This window comes from Trachurus japonicus, chromosome 3 (genome assembly GCF_045865225.1).
Source record: "Trachurus japonicus isolate A0001 chromosome 3, Traja_1.0".
Taxonomy (NCBI): Eukaryota; Metazoa; Chordata; class Actinopteri; order Carangiformes; family Carangidae; genus Trachurus; species Trachurus japonicus.
This window is the reverse complement of record NC_140909.1, coordinates 29430772-29454460: the sequence shown is the minus strand read 5'-3', so window position 1 is coordinate 29454460 and position 23689 is coordinate 29430772. Positions and strand designations below refer to the sequence as shown.

Sequence of the window (23689 nt, the reverse complement as noted above, 5' to 3'; positions counted from 1 at the left end):
GAGGTCGGCAACCTGCGGCTCTTTCGTCACTCTGCTGTGACTCTCCTGGTTTAGAGAGGGCAAGCTCATTTTGGGGAGAAAAAAAAAAAGATAGGTTAAATAATGTCCATTCACTTGTTCATTGATTGAGGTGCTCACGTGTTATTAAAATAAGACTTGTTTCAATATTTTGTCGATCGAAATATGCATCAGCTTTTTTCCACCATAAAGTAAACATACGGTAGCTCACGTCTCATAGATGCATTAGTTTTTTTCCACCAGAAAGTAAACATAGCTCACGTCTCACAGATGAGAGCTTGCAATCGTGAAAATAAAAGTGACGTCTTACAATCCATGCAGTGAAGTTATTATTTAATATATTTCTAATATATTCTAATATACCCTTGAACCGAGTCTCATATTCAGGTTGACGGCTACTGTACCTCACAGAAATCAAGGAATGATGGCATATAGACATACTGGCATTTTTTGGGGCTGCCCTTATTAATGAAGAGAATGCTGCAGCTGACCCTACAATTTCTATGCCTATCTAAAGTATGTGTGTCTGTGTATCTATCTATCCATCTATCTCAATTATTAATTAATTATTATCTATCTATCTTTCTATCTGTCTATCTACAGTAGATGAGAACACTACAGCAGAGCTGCCCCTGAACCAGGGTTTCACCAGGGACCAGACCCTTTTTTTGATCGACCTGATGCGCCAACATCTAATCAGAGAAGATGACACTGAGCTTCCTCGCAACCTCACTGAACTAAACGCCAGGATCAGAATGTCCAGGGGGAAGAAGCGATTCTTTTGGCAGGAAATTGCTGCCAAGTTACAAACTCAGTTTCACCAGCAATTTGATGTGGACAAGGTCTCGAGAAAGTGGACCACCCTTGAAGATGGATACAAAAAGGCAGTGGACAACAATTCATCCACAGGAAAAGGTCCTACAAAGTTCCAGTTCTTTAAGGAAATGGCTGAACTTATTGGAGGGCATCATGATGTTGACTTCCCGGTAATCGGGACAGCACAGGGTGTTAACTGTTACCCCTTGGACGCACTGCATGCGGAAGCTGGGCGCGCGCACTGCGCGCGGCTTCTCGGGCGCTTGGGTGGTCGCACTGGGAGCATACTTCTCCTCCTCTCTCCGCGCCGGTCAGACATTGACTGCAGTCGTTCATACTCGTATTCACTCGGTTTTTCACACACACGTCATTTTAAACATGTGTCTGTGTGTCTCATGTGCAGACGCAACGGTCAAATATGTATAGATGGACAAGCAACAACTTAATTAATCATCATTTAATTATTTTATTTTGAAAATTGACCGGATTCTCTCGCCTTTTCTGTGCCCGACTTCCTGTCTGGTACGAACACGTCTGTCCAGCTTGACAGACGGCGCTCTCGGCGCGCGCGTCTCGCGCGAAAAATAGAAATGAACCGAACTGCGAAACACAGCGCGAGATGTGCGGCCAGGCAGACCTGTTAACATGTGCGCCGAACTGAAACTCCCTCCGCTCCAGGGCGCTGCGCTTCGGTTCCGCGTCTAGTGCGTCCAAGCTGTTAGGCGGCCAGAGGCCATCAAGCAACCCTTGGTCTTGGACAACCCTTCTGTTGAAGAAGAAACTCCCTCCATCGCACATTCATCAGATTCAGAGAGCACTTCAGCCATATCCCCTCCTCACACCAGTGCTTTGGTAAGGAAGAGGAAGCGTCGTGAGGGCACAACGCAGGTGATGTCCCGTGTCATCAAAGAGTGTGAGGAGGCTACACAGCGCCGACACGAAGAAATCATGGCGGAAATTAAAACCACTAATGATTTATTCAAGCAGATGCTGCAGCAGTCCCGTGAGCAACAGTAAATGTTTGTTTACTGTTTATGTTTTAGGCCTGTTTTTAATTAAGCCTAAACCTCTGTGTATTTAATGTTATTCATGTTATTTTAAAGGTGCTTCAGAAGATACCTCTTTACAGAGTTAATGTTTACAGAAAATGAGTTGTGTTTATGTAAATGTTTATTTTTACAAAACAAATTACTTGTTTACAAAAGAGATTCACAACAAAGAATACTAAAAGAATACCTCTGTGTATTTTATGTTATTTTAAAGGTGCTTCAGAAGATACCTTTTTTACAGAGTTAATGTTTACAGAAAATGAATTCTGTTTATGTAAATGTTTATATTTACAGAACAAATAACTTGTTTACAGAAGAAATTCATAACAGAATTTATGATTTTCAGTGTTCTGAAATATTTTGTAAGAGAGTTCTTAAATTAAATGATTATAAGGAACCACACCACTGTCTGATTTTTCCTTTTTTTTTTCCATCTGAACATATTGTCAAAATAAAGGTGTGTTAACTACTGTAGAACTGGTTAAAGGATGTTAAAAACCACATCTGATTAGTTAAGATTCATCAAAATCTGAAAACTGTTCAAATAACCAACACATTGTATTGACATGTTTCATTGTTGATGTGTTTGCAAAACATCCCACTGAACTTGTATAACTTATCTTCAGCTCTTTAGTCGCAGATCTCAAACATGACATGAACACAAAGGAACAGTCCCTCTGGTTCTGCTCAGTCCAGTCTTGACAATTCTGAACAAATCTGAACATATTGTCATATTCAAGTACTGTAGCATACAGCTCATTCATTTCCATCCTCTTCACGAGGGCACCCACGGGGGTGCTCATCGCATGTACTTTCAGACTCCCCAATGCACATATTGTGAAGCACACAAGCTGATACGATGACTTTCACTACTACATCTACACGAGAGTTTTGTAGTTCACGGAGCCGCCTCCATTTGCACTTTAAGCGACCAAACGCTTGTTCCACAACTACCCTCCCTCTGCAGATCATTGCATTTCTGTGCAAGTCATCTTCACCCAAGGCTCCATTGTCTCGTTTTGGAGTGACAATGAATGGGAAGCTGTTACCAACATATGCCCCATCTCCGAGTAGTTTGTAGTCTCCCAACTTCTGTACATGAGTGTCAAAGAAAGGGGATAGCCTAAGCATCCGCGCATCATGTACTCTTCCAGGAGGCCCAGCAAAAATATCTGTGAACTTTCCCAGGTCGTCAACAATTCCCTGCAGCAGCACAGAGTAGTATGCCTTCCTGTTTAAATAATCTCCCCCCCTAACAGGTGGCCGCTGGATTTTGAAGTGGCATCCATCTATTGCACCAATTATGCCATCAATTCCACAAGACCTTCGAAACAGAGCTGCTTGGGTAATCTTTTGGCAGTCATTTGGCCAGACAATGTATCGCTCAGCAATAGCGCAGGTACGGTCAAGCATCTCAATGATCACATTATGCGCTGCCCCTTGACTGACATTAAATTTGTCCGAGATCTCGCGGAATGAATTTTGGTTGGCGAGATACCAAAGCAGCATCACCACCTTCTTCTCGGCCGGAATTCTTGCAGGACCTCCTGGTGAATGGTCATCAGTCAGGCCATGTTCCCTTAACTGGTCGCAGAATAGGTGGAAATGTTCTTGGGTAAGCCTCAGGTGACTCTTGAAGGTGCTGTCCTGCATGTCTAGAACTGTCATCCAGGCAGTTCCAGTTTTTAAGACAGCAGGATTGTCTTGCTCCAGGCAGTGTAGTATGGCAAGCCTTTAGAAAACAGTTAGCAGCTATTCAGTGCATGTAGGCTACAGTAAAAAATGCTTTTAAAAAGGCTAGCCAAATAGCCAGTGCTACATCTCCATGAATATTACTGTAATATTTACCATTTGAGTTTTAATAATTCATCTTCTTGCTGTGAGAGATGAACTAGGCAATCCAAAATTGTTTTACCCAAGTAACAAGCCTTCAACTGTGTGTCCACCATCTTTATTTTCTCTGTACAACAACAAAAGCACATGAACTCAACGCACTGGTAAATACCAGATCACAAGTGGAAAATATCATCTGTACCAGAGCACGTGAAGGCAGCATAAGCCGAAGAGAAAACTTTCCTTGTATCCTACAAGCTTTATCCAATGAGGAGAGAGAACGGCATAAAGGGGCGGTCCTCTCTGTGTGTGTGCAGCCAAGGGATGCGCGTGAATGTGGTGACATAGGGACGAGGACCAATAGATCCATGACGAGGGCGGGGACTGCTAACTCCATCTGCTGACAGGAAGTTAGCCAAAACCACCGAATCGCTTACTTCTGCTTTAATATTGTTTGAAGTGGGGGATGGTCTGTCCACACCTCCAAACATTAGTTGTAGTCTGCATGTGAGGCATTTAGAGGAACTCTATATTGTGGAAACTAGAATCTTCTCTATGTGGGGAGTTCAGGGGACATGTGTAAATTGTGAAATCTGCTTGTGAGTGTTTAAGGGACATCTGTTTATCGTGGGATCTATTGGAGTCTCCATGTGAGGCATTTAGGGGACATCTGTAAATTGTGTATTCTGTGAGGCATTTAGGGTTTGGGGGATATCTCTATCCAATGGCATTATTGTGACGCACGGACTGTCCTTCTAGCTCAGACTGTCTTTAATTTACATGTGATTTATTGGTGAAACAAGACAGACCAGGCGACTGAAGGCCACAGACATCAACACAGAACATTAAGAAATCCAAATATTGCAGCAGCTCATATTTGTTCATGTTCATTAAGATTGTGATAAGATTAGATATGATTAATATTAGATTATGAAATATAAATCCTGGGCGTATATTCATCAAAATATTCATAGGGTAATTCAGAGAGGAGAAAGTCAACAGCAGTTTCTTCTCTGATTGTCATTCACTCCTTCCTCCTCCTCCTCCTCCTCCTCCTCCTCTTCTAGTCTGACTCTGTAACCTTGATTCTCTGACTGTCCTCACACTCAGATCCTTTTAACTAACAGCTGTCTGTCCTGGCTCCAAAATTGGATTTCGTTCATGTTGCTCTCAGACCAGAACTGATTTACAGGTGCTCAGATATGCGTTGTTATCAGAATTTTGGCGTCGGGAGGTAATTTATTTGAAAAAAAAAAAAAAAAAAAAAGGACACCCAGACTGAGAGGAGTGGAGACAACCGGGCTGAGGAGACGAGTCAAATAAACACAGCTTCAGGACGAGGACAGCAAACACATTCAAGGACTTCTTCCATTTCTTGAGTTCTGTTTTCAAGTGCATACAGTGTCACATCAAACATGGCGTGCGCAGACTGAAAAGCCCTCGCTGAAATTGTTTCTGTTGTCAGGTCACTGTGGCTCCATGGCAATGGATGCATTGTAGGCTAATTAGTGTTTGTGAACCGATATAATTGAGCAATCAAGGGTTTCCACTCTGAGTGAGGACTGTCAGCTGAGAGAGAGAGAGAGAAATGAAATAAGTGGAGAGGAAGTGATCAGTAGACAGGAGCAGGTTTTTTTTATTTTTTTTATTTAGTATTGAAAATACAAACTCTCAATGAGGACAATATCAACAGTAATACACATGAAAAAAAACAAAACAGGCACGTGTAGAGTGCAAACATGAACAGTAGGGGAATCATGAAAAAAAAAGGTAAATAATAAATAAATCAAGGCAAATAAATACAATTTCCAGGCATACACGTTCAATATAAAAACAGAGCAGCAAAAGATAAGTTAAATATAACTAAAGTTTAAAAGAGAAGGAGACGAGAAATATTTAAGCTTAATTTTGTTGCATATTTGTTGTTTATCTTCTTAAGGGATGAAAAGAATAATTTAAACTCATTAATGAAACATGAAAAGGAAGGTTTAGAGTTTCTCCATTTTGCACAATGGATATGATATTTACCCAAGAGTATAATAACATTAATAGTGTCAGAAACAGCCACGGTTAGATTATCAAAATAAAAGAGACTATCGTATAATTTAAGAGGCAGTACATCATTTATTTTTAAAGCAATCCAATTATATATGTCACACCAAAAAAGATTTGAAGTGGGACAAAGAAAAAACATATGCTCTAGTGTTTCATCTTCATCATTACAGAAAGCACATTTATCCACCTCATAACCAAATCTTTTCTTAAGAAATTCTGCCACAGGATAAATTTTGTTAATAACTTTAAAGTGTGTTTCTTTAACTTTAGGTGAAATAGGCCATTTGATAAATTTGGAGTGTGCTTTGTCTAATGTGTTTGAGTTAACAGAATCAGATCCCTGCCAAATGACCCTTCTGTCATAATCGTGAAACATTTTAGCTTTCAAAAAACTTGTAATAAATTTGTTATTACATTTCTTTTCAGTCAGATTACAAAGTCCTAGAAATAACCTTGGTAGAACTGATGGAGAATTATTGTACATCATAAAATTTTTAATCAAGTCAATCAGAGGCAGTGGAATAATATTACATAACTTGGAATATTCTCTTTGCGAACAGTTTAAGTTGTATTTTTCTGTAAAGTCTGTGTAGCTTAAAATGACACCATTATCGTCCATTAGATCAGTTATATACATAATGTCTTTCTTGAACCAATCACTTTTAAAGATTGATTTACGATTCATTGTTATTACTCTGTTGTTCCATAAAGTTGAGTTATGGGGGGAGAAGTTGTGGGTAAATATCATTTTCCAAAAGTGCAGCATTTGCTTGTGAAAATTAGAAAGTTTAATCGGGATCCTATTCACCTCAAAATCACATTTCAAAACAAAGTCTAAACCTCCTATTTTTTCAAACAAGGACCTAGGAATGTGAAACCACATGGAGTCTGGCTGAGACAGGCAAGATTTTATCCAATTAATTCTAAAAGTACCAACCATTGATTCAAATTCTGGAGCTTTGATGCTACCTTTGTCATACTCCTTCACAAGCTGAGATCTTTTAATGTAGTGGGTTTTATTTCTCCATAAAAATTGAAAAATAACTGTGTTCGCTTTATTCAAGTTTTTTGAGGAAATGTAAAGGGAGTAACAGGGATAGATCAGTTTAGAAATACCTTCAGCTTTAGATAGAATGGTTCTACCAAAAATAGTAAGGTCTCTGGTTAACCAGTGGCTGAGTGATTTCTTCATGTCCATAATACGGTTAGAAATATTGGTGTCTTCTCTTCTGATTAAGTTTTTTGATATCGTAATCCCTAGATATTTAACTTCTGATTCAACTCTAATTGAGGCAATAGATGAGTCAGAGCTTGTGTGAATAGGGAATAGTTCACATTTTTTGATATTGAGAGATAATCCTGATGCTTTAGAAAAGGATGAGTTGATGCTGAGTGTTTTGTCTACCATCGATTTATCTTTAAGGAAGATGGATGTATCATCCGCAAATTGACTTATTTTAAACTCTTTGTTAAAAATTGTTATTCCTTTTATGTCATTTGAATTATGGATTAATAATGTTAACAGTTGTGTTGCCAATATAAAAAGTTTTGGGGAAATAGGGCAACCCTGCCGAATTCCACATAGCACTTTAAAACTCGGAGTCATTCCTGGGTTCAAGGAGACCATGCTACTGATGTCAGTGTATAGCATTTTAACGATGTCACAAAATTTATTCCCAAATCCTAAAAACTGTAACGTTTTCAACAAAAAAGAATGTTCAATAGAGTCAAACGCCTTAAAGAAGTCTAAGAACAAAACATAATCCACCAAATCAAGAATCAGTCTAGTATGATTGTGTATGCTTCTACCTTTCATAAAGGCTGACTGACACTCATCGACTAGTTTTGATAATCCCGAATCCAATCTATTTGAGTATACATGAGCAAGCAACTTGTAGTCATTACATAATAAAGTAATGGGTCTCCAATTATCCAACAATAATTTATCCTTTTCAGGTTTTGGAATTAAAGTGATAACACCTCTTTTCATGGTAGGGGACAAATGACCAGATGAAATACATTCCAAAAGAGCATTATAAAGCAGTACTCTAATATCACTCCAAAAATGGACATAAAACTCTACTGTTAACCCATCCAGTCCTGGTGACTTTCCCTTTGACATTCGCCCAATTGCTAAATCCAACTCTTCAATTCTAAGCTCATCCTCCATTAGTTGCCTAAAATTCTCATCCATTGTTTTGCTATATTCTTTAATTTTTTCAAAAAGCATGTGACAATCTTCCTCAGAAAAGTTGGATTCATATAGTTTACTATAGAAATGTCTTATTTCTTCATTAATTTGGTCTTGGTTATCAGTGTTCACATTATTAATAAGTAACTTATTAATTTTCTTTTTTGTTTGTCTTTGTTTTTCAAGACCAAAAAAATAGGAAGTATTTTTTTCACCCTCCTCAAGCCAGCGAGCTCTTGAACGAATAAATGCACCCTTTGCTTTTTCTATATATAGAGTGTCTAATTGATTTTGTAACTTATTTAATTCAATTTGTTCAGTTAAAGATAGATCTGTTTTTTGACATAATCTATTCATGTCATTAATAATGTCTTTTTGTTTTTGTTTTTTTTCTTTAGAGATGCATTTACTTGTTTCAACAGCAACTTCTTTAATTTTAAATTTAAACCACTCCCATTTACCCAAGGGTGACATTTCTAGTTGATTAATTTCATATAACAAGTTTTTGGTTTTGCAACAAAAATCCTTACTGTCTAGAAGGTTACTATTAAATTTCCATGAAGAGTTAGGGATAGACTTTCAATTACCATCATTAACCAATGACCATTGATGTCACTTGAGTGGTTAATTACATTCCCAGAAAACCTGTTGAACAGGATCATTACTCCAGCTGAATGTGAAGTCCCATGACTGAAGAAAATGCAGTCACCCTATTGTTGTTTCCAAAAATGAGTGTCCGCCTCCACTGAATGAGTCTCTTGCAAAAAAATAATATTGCTCTTCTGCTCCTTACAAAAAAGAAATGTTGCCTTACGTTTAACATTGTTCTTTAATCCCCTAGTATTTAGTGAAAAAAAAGATAACATTCGCTAAATAGCAAGTGTGCGCTAAGAGAACGATGCGCAGGGATGAGTAGCAGGTATGCCCCTATCAATTACCAGCTTTAACATTTATTACAACAACCCTTGAGGTAACTGAATATTTATATGATTGTCCAACTAATTCACAGTACCTGTTATGGACCATAGAGGCAATATAAACTTGTTCAATCTGGATCCACACGGCGGTTGTCAATGAGAGCGTATCCTTCCTTCAGAAACGCTCTCTTGCCCTTCTTTCTGGCTTCCTGGACCAGTGGCCACAGCTTGGAGCGAGCCTCCCGATCTTCTTTGGAGAAATCTTCTTTGAAGCGAATATGCAACTCACTGCACACACGCGCTTCCTTTGATCTTTTCCAAACTTCATCCCGTATGGTTCTCATCCCGAACTGGATGATGATTGCCCTCGGCGTGTTGTTGGAGGTGGCCGCGGTGTTAGGTTTACCCAGGCGATGGACTGTATCCACGGTGTCCCGCAGCCGATCCACAGACAGAGGCACAACTCTTGTGAGTATCCCGATGACGATTTCTCTCGTGTTCTCACCTTCCTTTTCTGGCAGACCGGTCAATCTCAGGTTCCATCTCCTTTTATAACGAGCCTGTTCCTCCGTTGAGGTTTTTAGTGTGCTGTTTTCTTTTTGGAGCTCATCAATCTTTTTCTTGAGCAGGATGATTTCTTGTTTATTTTCTTTTGTGGCTGTAGCATTTGCTTCAATGCGCTTGTCAAGCCTTTTTAACAGTACAGTTTGTTCATCAACTTTTGCGGTCAGAGCTTGAACTGCATGGAGAATGGCGGCGCTGACGTTTTCAGATTTCTCTGTGCTGTTGTTCCCCTTCATTTTCTTGGGGTTTGGGCTTTTAACTGGCGTATGAGTTGGGTTAATCTTACTTGTTTTAGAAGAACTCACTTCCACCTCGATGTCTTCAATGTCACTGTCTCCACAAGCCTCTTGGAGGTCAATTAAATTGTAGTTGTGTTCGGACATGTTTGCTTCCGCGACGTCTTCAAAGCGTTGAGAGAGAAAAACTTAAAAACTTTTTTTTTTCAGTAAATTAAAGAAAAATGTCAGCAGAAAATAGTTCACAGGGTTGAAAACCAGTCAAGTTTGTGGGTTGTTGCGTAGAATTTCGCTATCTGAGGGCAAAACAATTCTTTTTTTATCAGAGCCTGCAAAGTGCTGCCTCTCACTCCGCCATCTTGGGTTCCTCCCAGACAGGAGCAGGTCCTGTTGGAAATCTGCAGGTTTACTTCCTGTTTTCCTCAGCAAAGCTGCTTCTTCTGTGGTATGATTGACTTTTTACAACATTGAACTTCACCTGTTAATTGTTAAGTGTCCATTTATCCTGTTATTGCATCCTATAATTTGGCAGAAAGTGTCACTCAGAGTCAAGCCGGAACTCATTAGAATTAAAGGTCAAGGGCAGTCATGGGCTCTCACTTTGAAGGACCTGAACTTCTTCAAATTTGATTAGAATGTTCACTGGTGGTAAAAGTTCAAAGGTCAAGGTCACTTTTTTTTGGGCCACAACTTGAAGCAAAAACCAGTACAATGGACAAAAATATTTACTGGACTTATATTACAGAAGCTCAGGAACACGCAGGGAAACCACTATAACAACAGGGCCCATATTCACAAAGATTCTTAGGGCGCACTCACACTAGGCAATCGTACCGTGCCCAAGCATGTTTGCTCCCTAAAGTCCGTTTTCTATTGCTAGTGTGAGAGCAAGTGTTCCGTGCTTGAGTACGGTCCACTTCCCTGGCCTGGTACGGTTGGAAGAGGTGTGCTTGAGCACGGTACGCTTGGTCAGGAATGTGCACAAGCACGTAATGCGCTTCGGGTTCGTTCTCCACCACGTTTCTGCAACCGCGTGTAAACAACAGTCACTTAAAGATTACATTGTGCCATGCGTATGTCAACATCGCTAGCTAACATCGCTTTGAGTAAACTTCAAGGTAACCATGACAACCGGTCAAACAGTTAAAAAGCACCGTTCTTTCTGCTGTCAGGTTCAGAGTGATTATATAACATGCAGCTACGTCACAATTATCACGTGAGGCGAGAGGTGACGCCATGACGGACGGCAGAAAGTGCTCAGTGATAATGTACTGTCTATAGACTGTATGGGTGCCGTCCAACAATGTGGCTCGATCACTTCACACTACAACCTCACAGCATTATTTAAAATAGAATATCTACTCATCCGTTGCAATATTCTGTTTGTTTTTTTGTTATTTGCTGTAGGATATCTCAGTTAACTGCTTTTCCACTGGTAAGTGCAAGTCAGTGCCACACTCCCCATACAGCAGCTGCTCCTGTCTTTGCTATATCTGAGTCATATGATATTGACGCTATAAACTCCCCTTAGTTTCAAACACCACTCACAGGTAGCTGTCTTCACAACTTCCAAATTTAAGAGGCACGGAATATAAAGCAAGCCACAGCCTGGGACATGTTTCTTGTGTCTCCAGAAACACTTTTGTGTTGTTCTTTTAATTTGTAGTAGGCTATATTTGTGTTGCATGTATTGTCTTAAGTTGTAGTCCGTTGAGCTTAGATGTCCTCACAAAAAGGAGCACAGCTTTTTTCTTAAAGTTTACAGAAAAGCAGTAGTGCATCAGATTTGAATTTGTCATGGTCTCACTGAATGACAATCTTTCTCTGCTGAGTGTTGTTCAGTGCTGCAGGACTAATGAGAGCTTCCCTCTCCTCCTTGTTTGTCTTCACCTGTCCTCGCAGGTGGCAGATGGCTGCTTCACGTCCGCTTCGTTAAAAAGAGCTTTCCTCAGAGGATGAAAGGATGATCCACATGTAGAGATCTGTTCACAGCCACTCTACAGATGTCCTCTCTGTCCCGCTGCTTACAGCCAGCCCTGCTGTTTCTCTGCTGCTGCACAGGTGAGCGATTTCTGCCAGTGAGGCTTCAGTGATCTGACAGTTCACATTAAGTCCGTGTGTGTGTGTGTGTGTGTGTGTGTGTGTGTGTGTGTGTGTGTGTGTGCCATACAGTCTGCTGCTCAGCCAGCCTTGTGACTTCTTTACTGTGAGGAAGAGGCTCACTTACCACGGCTCACTGTCTGTTACAGATTTGCTCTCTGGCTCTTTGTGGTTCCACACTGTTTGTCCTCATTAAACCAACAGCTGGTTTAATCAAATGTAATCTATCTGTGGTAAATGGATGGATAAAAGAGAGCTGGATGAGGCTTTCCTCGATGTTTGCCTCTCACTTTCTTTGCTAAACTTTTTTTTTTTTTTGTAAAGCCTAGAGACATGTTGTTACTCTTGTGTGCCTAAAATCCATGTGTTCTTGTTATACACATACTGTACTGTACATATACTGTAGTAGTTAGTATTCTCTATGTAGGAACTCTTTTTTATTGCTCATCCTGCTTTGAGCTGCACTCACAGATTTCTCCTCCACCGTCACCAGTGTCTGACACCGCAGAATACAAGAATACACTCACCTGTGGTGCAAAATAACAACACCAAAAAACTAGTAAGATTTTTTTCACACCAAAGTGAATTTATGATTTTAATAGATTTTTCTTTTTTAAAACAAGTGACAAAAAAAACAAAAACCTAAAACAAGTTTTGCTTTTATTGTATCAATAAACTTTAAAGAGCAGCAAATTAAATCTACCTTTGGGGGTTAAAGAGAAAGCTACAGTTTTGTTTTTAAAAGTCGTTTCATGGTGGGGGAGTTGTTCAAGAGAAATCTAGATTTTCATTTTTAAAAAATGTTCTAAAACACAAATATGAAACAATTTATTGCTAAGCCCTACACCCACTCTGCTGTCATTCAAAGAGGCCCCACTCTCAGTCCTCCATACCTTAACTGGTTAATAAAGTATAAACTGGGGAGTTCTATAAACAGTTAACATGAGGGAAGAAAATTAGCTTCAGAGACCCAAACTGTTTTTGTACCAGGCAGTTAACATGTTTATTTCTGCTGTAAAGTTGACAAACATCTTTCCTGTACAGTTCTGGTTTGACTTGATCAAAACTTTCATAAACTCCCCAACTTTCTCTTGAAAGAGGTTTCACTCATCAAAGACCATCATTTTATCACAGATAACCAACCAGGTGATGACACTTAACCACAGGACTGACTCCAGCTTGGTTGTAACTTTATCCTGAAAACCACAGTTTGATGTGTCACCACAGCTGAAATGTGAATAAACATGTTCCCAACATCTCTAAACTCAGCTCAGAGTCTGATCGGACAAAAAACAAGCAGTGTTCAGAGCTTTCAGAGGATTCATTACCATTCCTCTGATTCTTTGTGTCTTTCTGTAGTTTTGAGATTTCACACTCGGCAGATTCCTGTCAAACTTTCTTCCTCCTCCTTCTTAAATGTGAGGGAACTTGTGTCCTTCATGAAGACAGAAACCACAGAGTAACTCAGCTTTTGATCTTTAATACATCAAATCAATGTAGTTGGGGTGAAAAAGAAGAAGAAAAAAAATCATTGCACATCTCGTTACTGTGCTGTGAGCTTTCTCTGCTGTCCCACATTTGATACCTTCCTCAGATTCCTCCTGTTTCTTTCTTCTTTTCAAGGTGAAACAGGAAACACTCCTCCGGTGCTTTTATTCTGGAGGTCACTTCTGTGGTAATTAAGTGAATATGACAGAAGAGGAGTTGTAGAGACCTGCAACAAAAAGCAGCTGCTGAGCTGTTTTTAGTATTTCTTTCGATGTTTTTACTAAATATAAGAGACAAACATTTAACACTAGAACCGCCAACATTCCATGTACTCCTAGAACCGCCAAGAGGTCAATTTGACCTCCATTCATTCTAATGCAAAAATGGTAAATTGACTGCATTTATATAGCCATATATATTATATAAGCAGCCAGACACACAACTCAAAACACTTTATAGTAATGCTTCAAATTCATATACACACACATACTTTACAAAAAATAACAATAGTCGTTGCTAGGCAACCAATATAGACGACTCTTTATTTTTCGAATAAAAATTTTCAAAATTGTTACAAATTTCTGAATTCATGTCAATTTCTCATGAGAGCAAGGGACTGTCATTGTTATGTTCAATGTTTATGAGTAATGTTCATTTTCTATCTGTTTGACACCTGTTTTAACTGTTTGACAACTTTCTAATATCTGAACTCGTGTTGTGTTGTGGGATGAGGTCAAAATGACTAACTTACTAAATAACTAACTATCTAACTAACTAACTGACAAACTGAGTGACTAAATGGACATTCTTTAGCCCAGATTGCAATTATTGGAAAATCAGTTTTATAATTTTTTATATACACACACTGTTCGGAAAATAGAAAAATAAAGAGTCGTCTATATTGGTTGCCTAGCAACGACTATTGTTATTTTTGGTAAAGTATGTGTATGTATATGAATGTGAAGCATTACCATAAAATGTTTTGAACTGTGTGTCTGGCTGGCTATATAATATATATGGCTATATAAATGCAGTACATTTAGCATTTTTGCATTAGAATGAATGGAGGTCAAAATGACCTCTTGGCGGTTCTAGGTAAAATCACTCTTTTTTTCGTTCTCTTTTATACTAGAATCGTGAAAACGCATAAGATGATGTAGAACACACTTTTAGGAAAAGTCACCGACTGGGAGACATAGGGTTTTTACGCAAACAGAGTTACGTGCATTTTAAGAAGCGAGAGAGGTCAAAATGACCTCACGGCGGTTCTAGTGTTAAATATTAAAATGATAAACATGGAGGTTGAAGTTTCTGTGATTGATGATGTCTCTGAAGCCAAGTACATACGTCTTCAGGATTACGTCTGGTCTGCTATAAAAAAAAGAAGAAAAAAAAGAAATTACCAGTGATGAGGAAGTAATCTCACTTCAGGAGTTACCAGTCACAACATTTGCATGCAAAGAAATGTTTCTCTCTTGATCTGGAGTATTTGAGGACTGTGCAGGGAGATTAGCGCTGCACAGACTCTTTGGATTTGAAACGCTCACACTGCTCTGATGAAGGGAGGGAAAAAAGAACAAGCTGCAGCGAGCTCGGTAAATTTCATGGCAAACTCCCAGCTGGATTAGATGACACTGTGACCTGGGGGCAAAGGTGGCATTTAGGTCACATGGTGCTGCTCATAGAAACTGATGGTGAGTCCTGAGTGGAAACATTTTATCATTTGAAAAGCATGAGTAGGCCTATCTGAGATTTTTTTTTTATTTTTTATGTGTGTGTGTGTGTATTTGTTTTACAATGACTGTATTGTGAGTTCCCAACCAACTCCAACTCCCAACTCCAAAGTCTCTTAAAAAAGTTGGCAGCCAACATCCGACCAGATATAATAAGAGAGGTCAAAATGTGTTATTTGAATGAAAACATCATCAAACATCCACATTGAACTGAAAGCAGGGGGAATCAACTTTTCCTTCCATAACAATATTATGGTGATGTATTAAATAATTAACTTGGGAAAAAAATTTTCTTTTATAACAAAAGATGGTTTTCAGTTTTACATTCAGTTGGTGTCTGTTGTACGGAACTCGTACCGAACCGTGACCCCCAAACCGAGGTACGTACCAAACCGTGACTTGTGTGTACCGTTACACCCCTAGTAATAATGATAAAAAGAAAATAATACATTTTAATGAATACCTTCCAACCACAACCTCCATTCATCTGCACAGACATGGATGGTGACTGACTGACTGTCAGAGGAGTCGACCCGCAGGCCGGTGATTCTCGTTCGTGTTTCCATCCTGTTCCTCTCATGAAGTGGAGACGAACCCTCTGTCCGACATATCTGCTGCTTCATCTCCTCACAATCCCATTTTGTTCTGAATTATTAAAGCCACCAGTACTTTAGGCAAGAAACAGAGTGAATTTCTTCCACTTTTAGAAGACCACTTTCTTTCTTTCAAGCCTCCACACTCACACAGACAGAGTCTCCTCCTAAAAGAGTTCCCAAATGTGTTGTGTAGCAGAGCGCTCATGCAGAAGCGTGCACCGGTCGACCTCGTCCTCCTCCTGTCCTTCTGTCCACCCCCTGGTTCCCTGAGCCGGGTCCAGCAGAGGCTGGTACACTTACATAAGACAACACATAGCACTCAGCGCCCATTTTAAACCCCACCTTACTGCCCTCTCCCTTTTAGCTTTACTACTGCCTGGGTGCCTCTCAGAAACTCCGGGCTTTGTCCAGCGGTGTGTTTTATATGATAGAGAGCTGAGGGGAGCCGAGCTCCGGTCCAGAAGGCGCGTTAAACGGCTGCACTCAGACATGTTGCAGCGTCTTTGTCCTGCGCATAAAGATCAAAACGGGCCTCATGGGAAGAAAAGAAGACGGAGAGCTGCAGCTGTGCCGTTCAGACGTCTCAGGCTTTACAGGCTTAAGCCTCCAGGTCACCATGGAGACAGATGTTTCTCTGGCCGTTTTTAAGTTGTTTCCAATGGCCTCAGCTTGTTAAACACTGAGGTGTGCTAATATGAGGCTTTTGTGATCCATTACATCACAGCTCTGTGTGTGAATGTGTTTGTTCGCACAGCACAGCGTGTCACTGAGAGCAGATGGAAGAGCAAAATGATTAAGTTCATTAGCAGAAGGTCATTTCAGGAGGAAATTCTGCCTTTATGGTGACAACTATTGTGAGTGCAGCAAGTGAGAAATGTTCTCAAAGTAAAAGTAGTAGAGTTTTTTCCTTTATGTCCGTATCCTGTTTCTTTTCTTTTTTTAATGCAAAATATAGTTAAATGTCCTAAAGAATTTTGACATTCAGGTCTTTTCCTTCTGCTGAAAGCAAACATCAGATCTCTGTAGCAGCTGGCAGCTGAAATTAGGGCTGAGCTCAGGGAGCAGATGAAGTGAGAACAGGACTATGAGCAGCATGTTGTCATGTTTTCAAATGTTCTGAATGTCCCACAGAGTCGTAGGCTTTTGAATGCACCCTGAAACATAAGGTAAGTGAAGCGAAAGAAAAAAAAATACAGGCACGAACGGACCAGATCTGGATCAGATCAAAGACCTGAACACAAAAAGAATTAGGGTTTCAACTCCGTTTTAAACAGTCAGTACAAATTCTCACTGTTGACAGGTCTCAGTGTGATCCCGTGGAAAATGTTCTCTGCTCACATACCTCTCATTAAAGGTCCCATATTATACTCTTTTTAATCAATTTCACACAGCTGTCAGACGTCCAACTAGGCTACACTGTATTCGAAATGTATTGCCCCAAACTGATCCGTGGTCCTGAATGTCAGCTGTCTAAAAGTCGCTCAAATGAGCTCTGCTGAGAACAAGCTGTTTCTGTGCCTGCACCTTTAAATGTTAATGAGCTCCGTCTGTCACAGCCTTGCCTGCCCCTCTCAGCCAATCAGAGGCCTAGTAAGGCGGATCTTGGCGTGGCCATAGTAGGAAAGATTCTGCCTCAGGGACAGGATGTGGCTAACGGTAGCATGGGCTAATGTTTATGGGTGGATGTATCACTATGGCCAGAGCGATTGATATAACAGCGTGGCGACAGCTCTTGACATCGCCGCCAGTGCGATCTCATGGTTCATGTAGCTCCCAATAGTCCCAAACTAGGCTTGAAACAACGTTCAAAACACACACAGCCAGTATCACAACTAAGCATAAAATCCGCTTAGCTTAATGCTAACATGTAATGTGAAACCTCATAGACGGGCTAACAGAAATTAGCATAGGCTGCCGCTGTTTCGCGGCAAACCGACAGCAATAGAAGCTGCTAAAACCTGTTTTAATTTTGGCTTTAGCACTGTTAACACGTCACAGTTTTAATATTTTTTCATGCAAGAAAGTTTAATCTGTGGTCAGTTTGCTCCGATGTTGGGGGCGACAGCGGAAAAGCGACCAGACTTGCATAGTTTGTTCATTTTAAAACATGTATTGATTGAAATGTGGTGATATCTGATGACTTTGGCGCTTGTGTGTGCAGCCAACAACAGAGCAACCGCTTCTTCCAGGTTGTACATTCGCCATTGTTCTAACCAGAGCTATGTTAGCGAGGGGGGGAAAAATGGCACGGTTTAGAAAATTTCTTTGGGCGTGGCAAACCTTCTCCTGGGGCGGTACCAACCTAGGGGGTGGCGTTGAGTCTGTCGCCGACAGACTATCTTCAACTGGCCTGTATAAGCACACATTTTCTAAAGACAGAGAAAGCAAAAAAGGGAGAGGATGAACTTTTTTCATACCAGGGGGGATTGTAGACAGGCCGGGGATGCATATTATTGATAGAAAACCGCTCTAAAGTGTATTTTGTATAATATGGGACCTTTAACATTAAAACAGCTTACACAGTATTAATGACCAACTAGAAAATTTCCTCTAGGGAAATTTTGAATGGGCCACGGGAGCTACTGCGGGTTGTGCCATCTCTGTCAACATGGGAATCAAACCCACGATCTTAAGGTCAAGACAGAGCTGATCAGACAGACACATGATCATCTTTCTATAAGCACTGATATGGAGGAGCTGTAACCACATTAGGTTAACTGTGTGTGTGTGTGTGTAACTGTAATCACATGAAGCTGGCTCTAGACACACAATAACAGTAGTGCCCGGGCTTTCATAGCTGTTGGGACCAGTGCCCGGTGCGATTGCCCGTGGCCCTAATTATTATACAACAGTTATAGTCCAGTAATTTTAGGCCAAAAAAGGGGTCAACGTTAAACAAATTGCAACAGAAGCAAACTCAACTGATTTTGTATCCTCAGCATGTCCTGAGTGAGGGAAAAAAAGCCCCAAAGAATTCCATTAGGGGAAAGTTTCGAAAAACACCCAAACATATCCCAAATATACAAAAAAAATTTCACCTGTATAGGGTAAAATTTTTAACCTTTAGATATCTCCATGAAAATGACTGAGTTGATTACTTACATTAAGACAAACAAAAAATGTATTACAAGTTTTTTGAAATTCTTTGTTAACTGAAGCCTGACTGAGGGAGATGCTTTGGTTGGGCTTAGGCAATGAAGAAAGGAGTTGGTTAAGTTTAGTAAAAAGACCAGGTAGAGGCTGGACAGGCTAGAAGCATAATGGACATTATATGTCATTACAGATGTAGCCACCTAGAAGTTCCCCCTGGTCCCTGGTGGGACCTCTGTGGGACCGTGATGGGTCCGTGGCGGGTCCGTGACGGGCTCCCACTTGGCCCGTGGCGATAATTTAATCCCCCGCGATGACGTAGCGAACGCAGCCACGACTGTTAACGCCCCTCTGCAGCCCGTGTGAAAATCAGCTGCAGTACTCATTTGTCCACGGGGAGGAGCAGTGATTTTGACCCGAGTTAATCTGTCAATCACTTTTCCTCCTCCTTTCTTTTTTCCCTCAGATGAATTGCTATAATTGCCTCCAAAACAGGCGATCTATAAGTAGCTTCAAAGATAAATAAACACCGACAGAGCACAAATAAAAATGTATATCACTCGCAGTTTACAGTCTACAGAATTTGCATTCTAGTAAATGTTTGCCTTGTGGTGGTTTTAATGTTAACACTGAAGCATACGGTGCGCAAATAAACCCTAACCAATAAATAAACAACATGCCAACGTGTCCGTGAATATACACGCATGAGACTGTATGTGTAAAATTAAAGTGTGATCCTACCCAGCGAGCAAGCCGACGTCGAAACAACGTCTTTTCTACGTCATGGTCCGACGTCGAAATGACGTCCCTGGCGGGTGCAGAATGAAAGTTTTTGTTACGTCTTTTTTGGACGTCTTCTGGACGTTCAGTTTTGACGTTTATAGGACGTCTATACAAGGTTCAAATAAGGTTGAAAAATGGTCGGCGTGGACGTCCTCTTGACGTCTTATATTGACCGAATTTGAACGTAATTTATACATAAAAATTATTTTAAATATTTAAAAATATTGACCATATCAATGGCCTTATGAAATTATGTAGATTAGGCCATGTATCCAATACAGCATTCAAAGTACATTGTAACTGCATGTTATGCACTGTGAAAGTGCACAAATACCATTTGGGTGCGTACATTAAATATTGTTGTTGACGGTGTGTATGCCCCCCCTCCTGTGTCCCTCCTTTCCCATGAAGAAGTCCAATGCAGAATTCAAAATACACTTTTATTATTTTTTGTTGGAAATTAAATTCAATGTTTCAGGAAAGATAATTTGGTTTCATACATGAAACACAGTAGTCAAAAGAGGACTTTGTCTTCAGCTCTTACAAAGAACATCCAAGATATTTTATGTCTGTTGAGCTTGTGTCTTCTCTCGCCCGACACTCACTGCTGTGTGATCACACGTGTTTCAGTGCATGCCAAGCCAAGTAAGGATGTAAAACAATTAAATTAATTGCAGTCAATCAATCCTTTTCTAGGAGTTTTTTTGTGAAATGTAAAACAAGCAAAGCCGACATAAAGTAGCGGGATCTCTATTTAAATGTACACAGGGGTGAGAGGAGGTGAAAAGAGACAACAACACTGTTACCTGTTGTATACTGGCCTCAGGATGTACCATCGCTAAAACACAGAGACCACAGTGTGTAACGAGTCAAAAAGCCGCCGTCACTGAGCTGCCGTGTACGGGAGGATACGGTAAAAAACCGACGTGGGTCGGTGTGTTTATCAAAGCTTGGTCCGTGCTGAGGCACCGGGTCGGTTTGAGCTGCGTTTCAGGCTGCATTAAAACTCTCAGGCAGTGTCCAACATCAAAATATTAAATCCAGCAGCAGTCCACTGAAATTCACAGAAAAAAAACTGTCTGTTTCTTGATCTACGAACAACTCCAATCTGTCACATGAATCCGCCGACAGCACCGACTTGAAGCCCGTGTGCCCCCGTCGCTGGGCGTCCTGCTCGCCGCTGGACGACTCCTGCAGCACCGGCGCCTCCTTCTCCTGCGGCTCCTCCGCGGCGCGCTCCGCGATGCCGGTGAGGAAAGAGGAGGAGGACGCCGTCCTCGCTCGCACTGCTCCGGATCAAACTGCAGAGGAGACGAGAGAGACTTCCGTTACCGAGGCAACGACCTCTGATCCCCCAGGCTCCTCTTACCGAGAAAGTCACCGTTAAATCCCCAGTCTGTGGTCAGTTCATCCAGATACCGCCTGTTAGGATTTGCCTTAGGAGTGACCAAGAGCTAACAGGCTACATCCATGGTAGGGCTAGTCCCATGCTGCCACCTACTGAACTGCATGCGGGCCTACTCCTTCGCCATCCCGCTGGAGATAACAAGCCAATTAACTTTATCTCTATCCATATAAACGCACAGAAAAATATTTTTGCATGGAGAAATTGTAAAATGATGTAATCTGATAACGTTAATCAACAGTAAAAATGATAGATTTTACCTCTTTCAAATGAGGGGGACCAAGGTTGCAGAATATCCCGTTATGATTGTGCATGACAATCAAAACATGCTGTAACGACAGTCTATGGAGCAAAAAACAAAAAGGAATAATGAAATATTAAAATCCTCATGAATTAAAGTCGTTTTGATCATGGCTGGTGACGTGAGGCTATAACTATGAGAAGAAAAAAAAGTTGACGATCTGAGGGTTTTTTTTTTTAACAATAGCAGAGGGTTACTGATACCATGAACACATTATTAACTAAGTATACAAAAGAGTGTGACTTTAACATTAAATAAAAGGTAATGTGCATAACTATAAGATATAGCTACTTACCGTCGATGATCCGTAGTCGTCTGACAGCTTCTCACAAAACTAACCGCTCGTAAATTCAAATTGCGCGGGTTCGCGCATGCGCAGTACACCAAGTTTCAACCGTTGCTAGGCAATCAGTGCCCATCGCAATCAGTGCCCATCGCGCGCGCATGCACACACACACACACACACACACACACACACAGATTACGTAGCCATACCAGACGCCAGGCTTAATTTCGTCAATAAATATATTATTATTATTATTATTTTTATAAATTACATTCAAATTTGGACATAGATGTCAAGAGAGAGTCACACCACACAGCTGAAGATTTCCAAAAAAGATGTGATAAAAAATTATTGTGCACCCGTCTTTTTTAGGTCAGATATTGAACGTCACATCAACGTCCAGAAGAGGTTATTATACGACGTCCAGATATGACCTATTTTAGACGTCAGTTAGACGTACAGATGTGGTCCTGGACCGACCGACGCGATCTGGACCTGATCTGGAGGTCCATTAGACGTCAGATGTTTGCTGGGTAAGTGACCGCCCTTATATTCAAACAAGAGGAAAGAGAAATAATTATGAGGTTCATAAATTAAAACACCATGATTGTGCGTCGTGTGCCCTCGCCATGGCACAGCTGAGACTTAACATACTTGATGTTTTTTGTTTGTTTGTGTGAAACCTGTAATATAAACAGTTATTTACAAGCCCCTCTTTCAGTTTTTGCCAGTCGGCAACCATGAAATCTGCTGTGCATCTCTGGCTTGCTCATTCACTCCCGATCCGCAAATAAATAAATACATTTCTAGTGACCACAGCGCGTCACGTCTCAGAACCACGGGCTACATTTGTGTATTTATTAGGGCTGTGCAAGTTGCGTTATGGCAACTCATTAAACTATTAACGCCGACATTTATTTTATTGCGCATTAATGCATGTTGCTCACATGCTTTTATTTTGTAAAAGTCTGCTGCTGCTGCTGCGGTGTAGGGATCAGAGTCGCCGGACACCGTAAACATGCGCTGTGCACCTCTGTAAAATTCTCAATAAAATTTCATGAATGAGTGTATTTTTCACCACAGAATACTAATATCCCTCCCCCTGCGCTATGCTGACCCGACGCGTCTAGAGTGGTTGACAGCTCTCTCTCTCTTTTTTTTTTTCACTTTTAATGATAAAGTCACGTCAAACCAGCCATTCCCATTAGGAGAGCCAAATGCCTGACGCGCGATCTACTGTAAGACGCGCGATCTACTGTAAGACAGGTGCGTCAGTACGCACCTGTCTTACAGTAATATGGAACTCAACATGAGAGCGAAGGTGCGCTCTGCTCTTATTTCCATCTCACCCCACACACGTCGACCTGTGTCTTGTGAAGACGTACAGCGCGATGGAGAGAGGGAGAGAGAGAGACCATACAGTAGACCAGCTGATCCGCCGGTCCTCTGAGTGAAATATGCAAGTTAGTCAGATAATCAGGGCCGTTGCTAGGAATTCTGGGGCCCCTGAAAGAATACTAAAGTGGGCCCCTGACTTTTCCACTTTTTTTCTTAGACTACGTATGTATGATTTTTTTTATTTAGCCTACTTTGTTTTGATGCTAATGCAGCATTACTATGAGTATTAGTCAGGGTCTTATGCAGAATAATTCAGTCATACAAAGATTAGACTAGGTGCAGCAGGTGTCTTCAACTTTGTGAAGTTGTGATATCAAATCGGAATGGGGTTTATAGGGGGATTGACAGTATAGGCTAGTGCTATAACTAGTAAATTATAGTGAAAAATCAATACATTTAATTAATACATTTAATCCAGAGGAAGTACAGAGTTAAATGAAATTCCAGCACTGACTCCATATGCAAAATTACAACATTTTTTTAAAGATAGATAATAATGTAAGATAATCATGAAAATAAAAATGTTTAAAGCAGGACCTTCTAAGGAAACACCTGCTCATTTTCTAATCAATTCATAGTCAAAGCGGTGGGGGATGCTTGGAGATGGTAATGCTCTGGAGCAGGTGTGAATGTTCTGGGGTTCTCCCCCGGTCCTCCTTCAAAGTTGAACAGCCAGCTCCATTGCAGGCTCTGTGCGATTTGTGTGACAATGGGTGACCAATAGGTGGCCCATTAGGGCAAACAAAAGATTGAGCAATGATAATGCTAATTCCCTGGTCGAAGGCATGCACTGAATACCTGCAACTGCAAACATCTTAAAAAGGCTTTCA

The 23689-nt window shown here is 40.7% G+C and overlaps 1 protein-coding gene across 1 annotated transcript; it reads right to left on the bottom strand.

Annotated features, from left to right (window-relative positions):
- Nucleotides 1–2639: 2639 nt before the first annotated feature.
- LOC146990120 (uncharacterized) lies at nt 2640–4549 on the bottom strand. Its single transcript, XM_085772967.1, has 2 exons — nt 4526–4549; nt 2640–3590 (listed from the first exon to the last, which is right to left on the bottom strand). The coding sequence occupies exons 1-2, from the start codon at nt 4547–4549 to the stop codon at nt 2640–2642; spliced, it is 975 nt and encodes a 324-aa protein (XP_085629093.1).
- Nucleotides 4550–23689: the final 19140 nt, after the last annotated feature.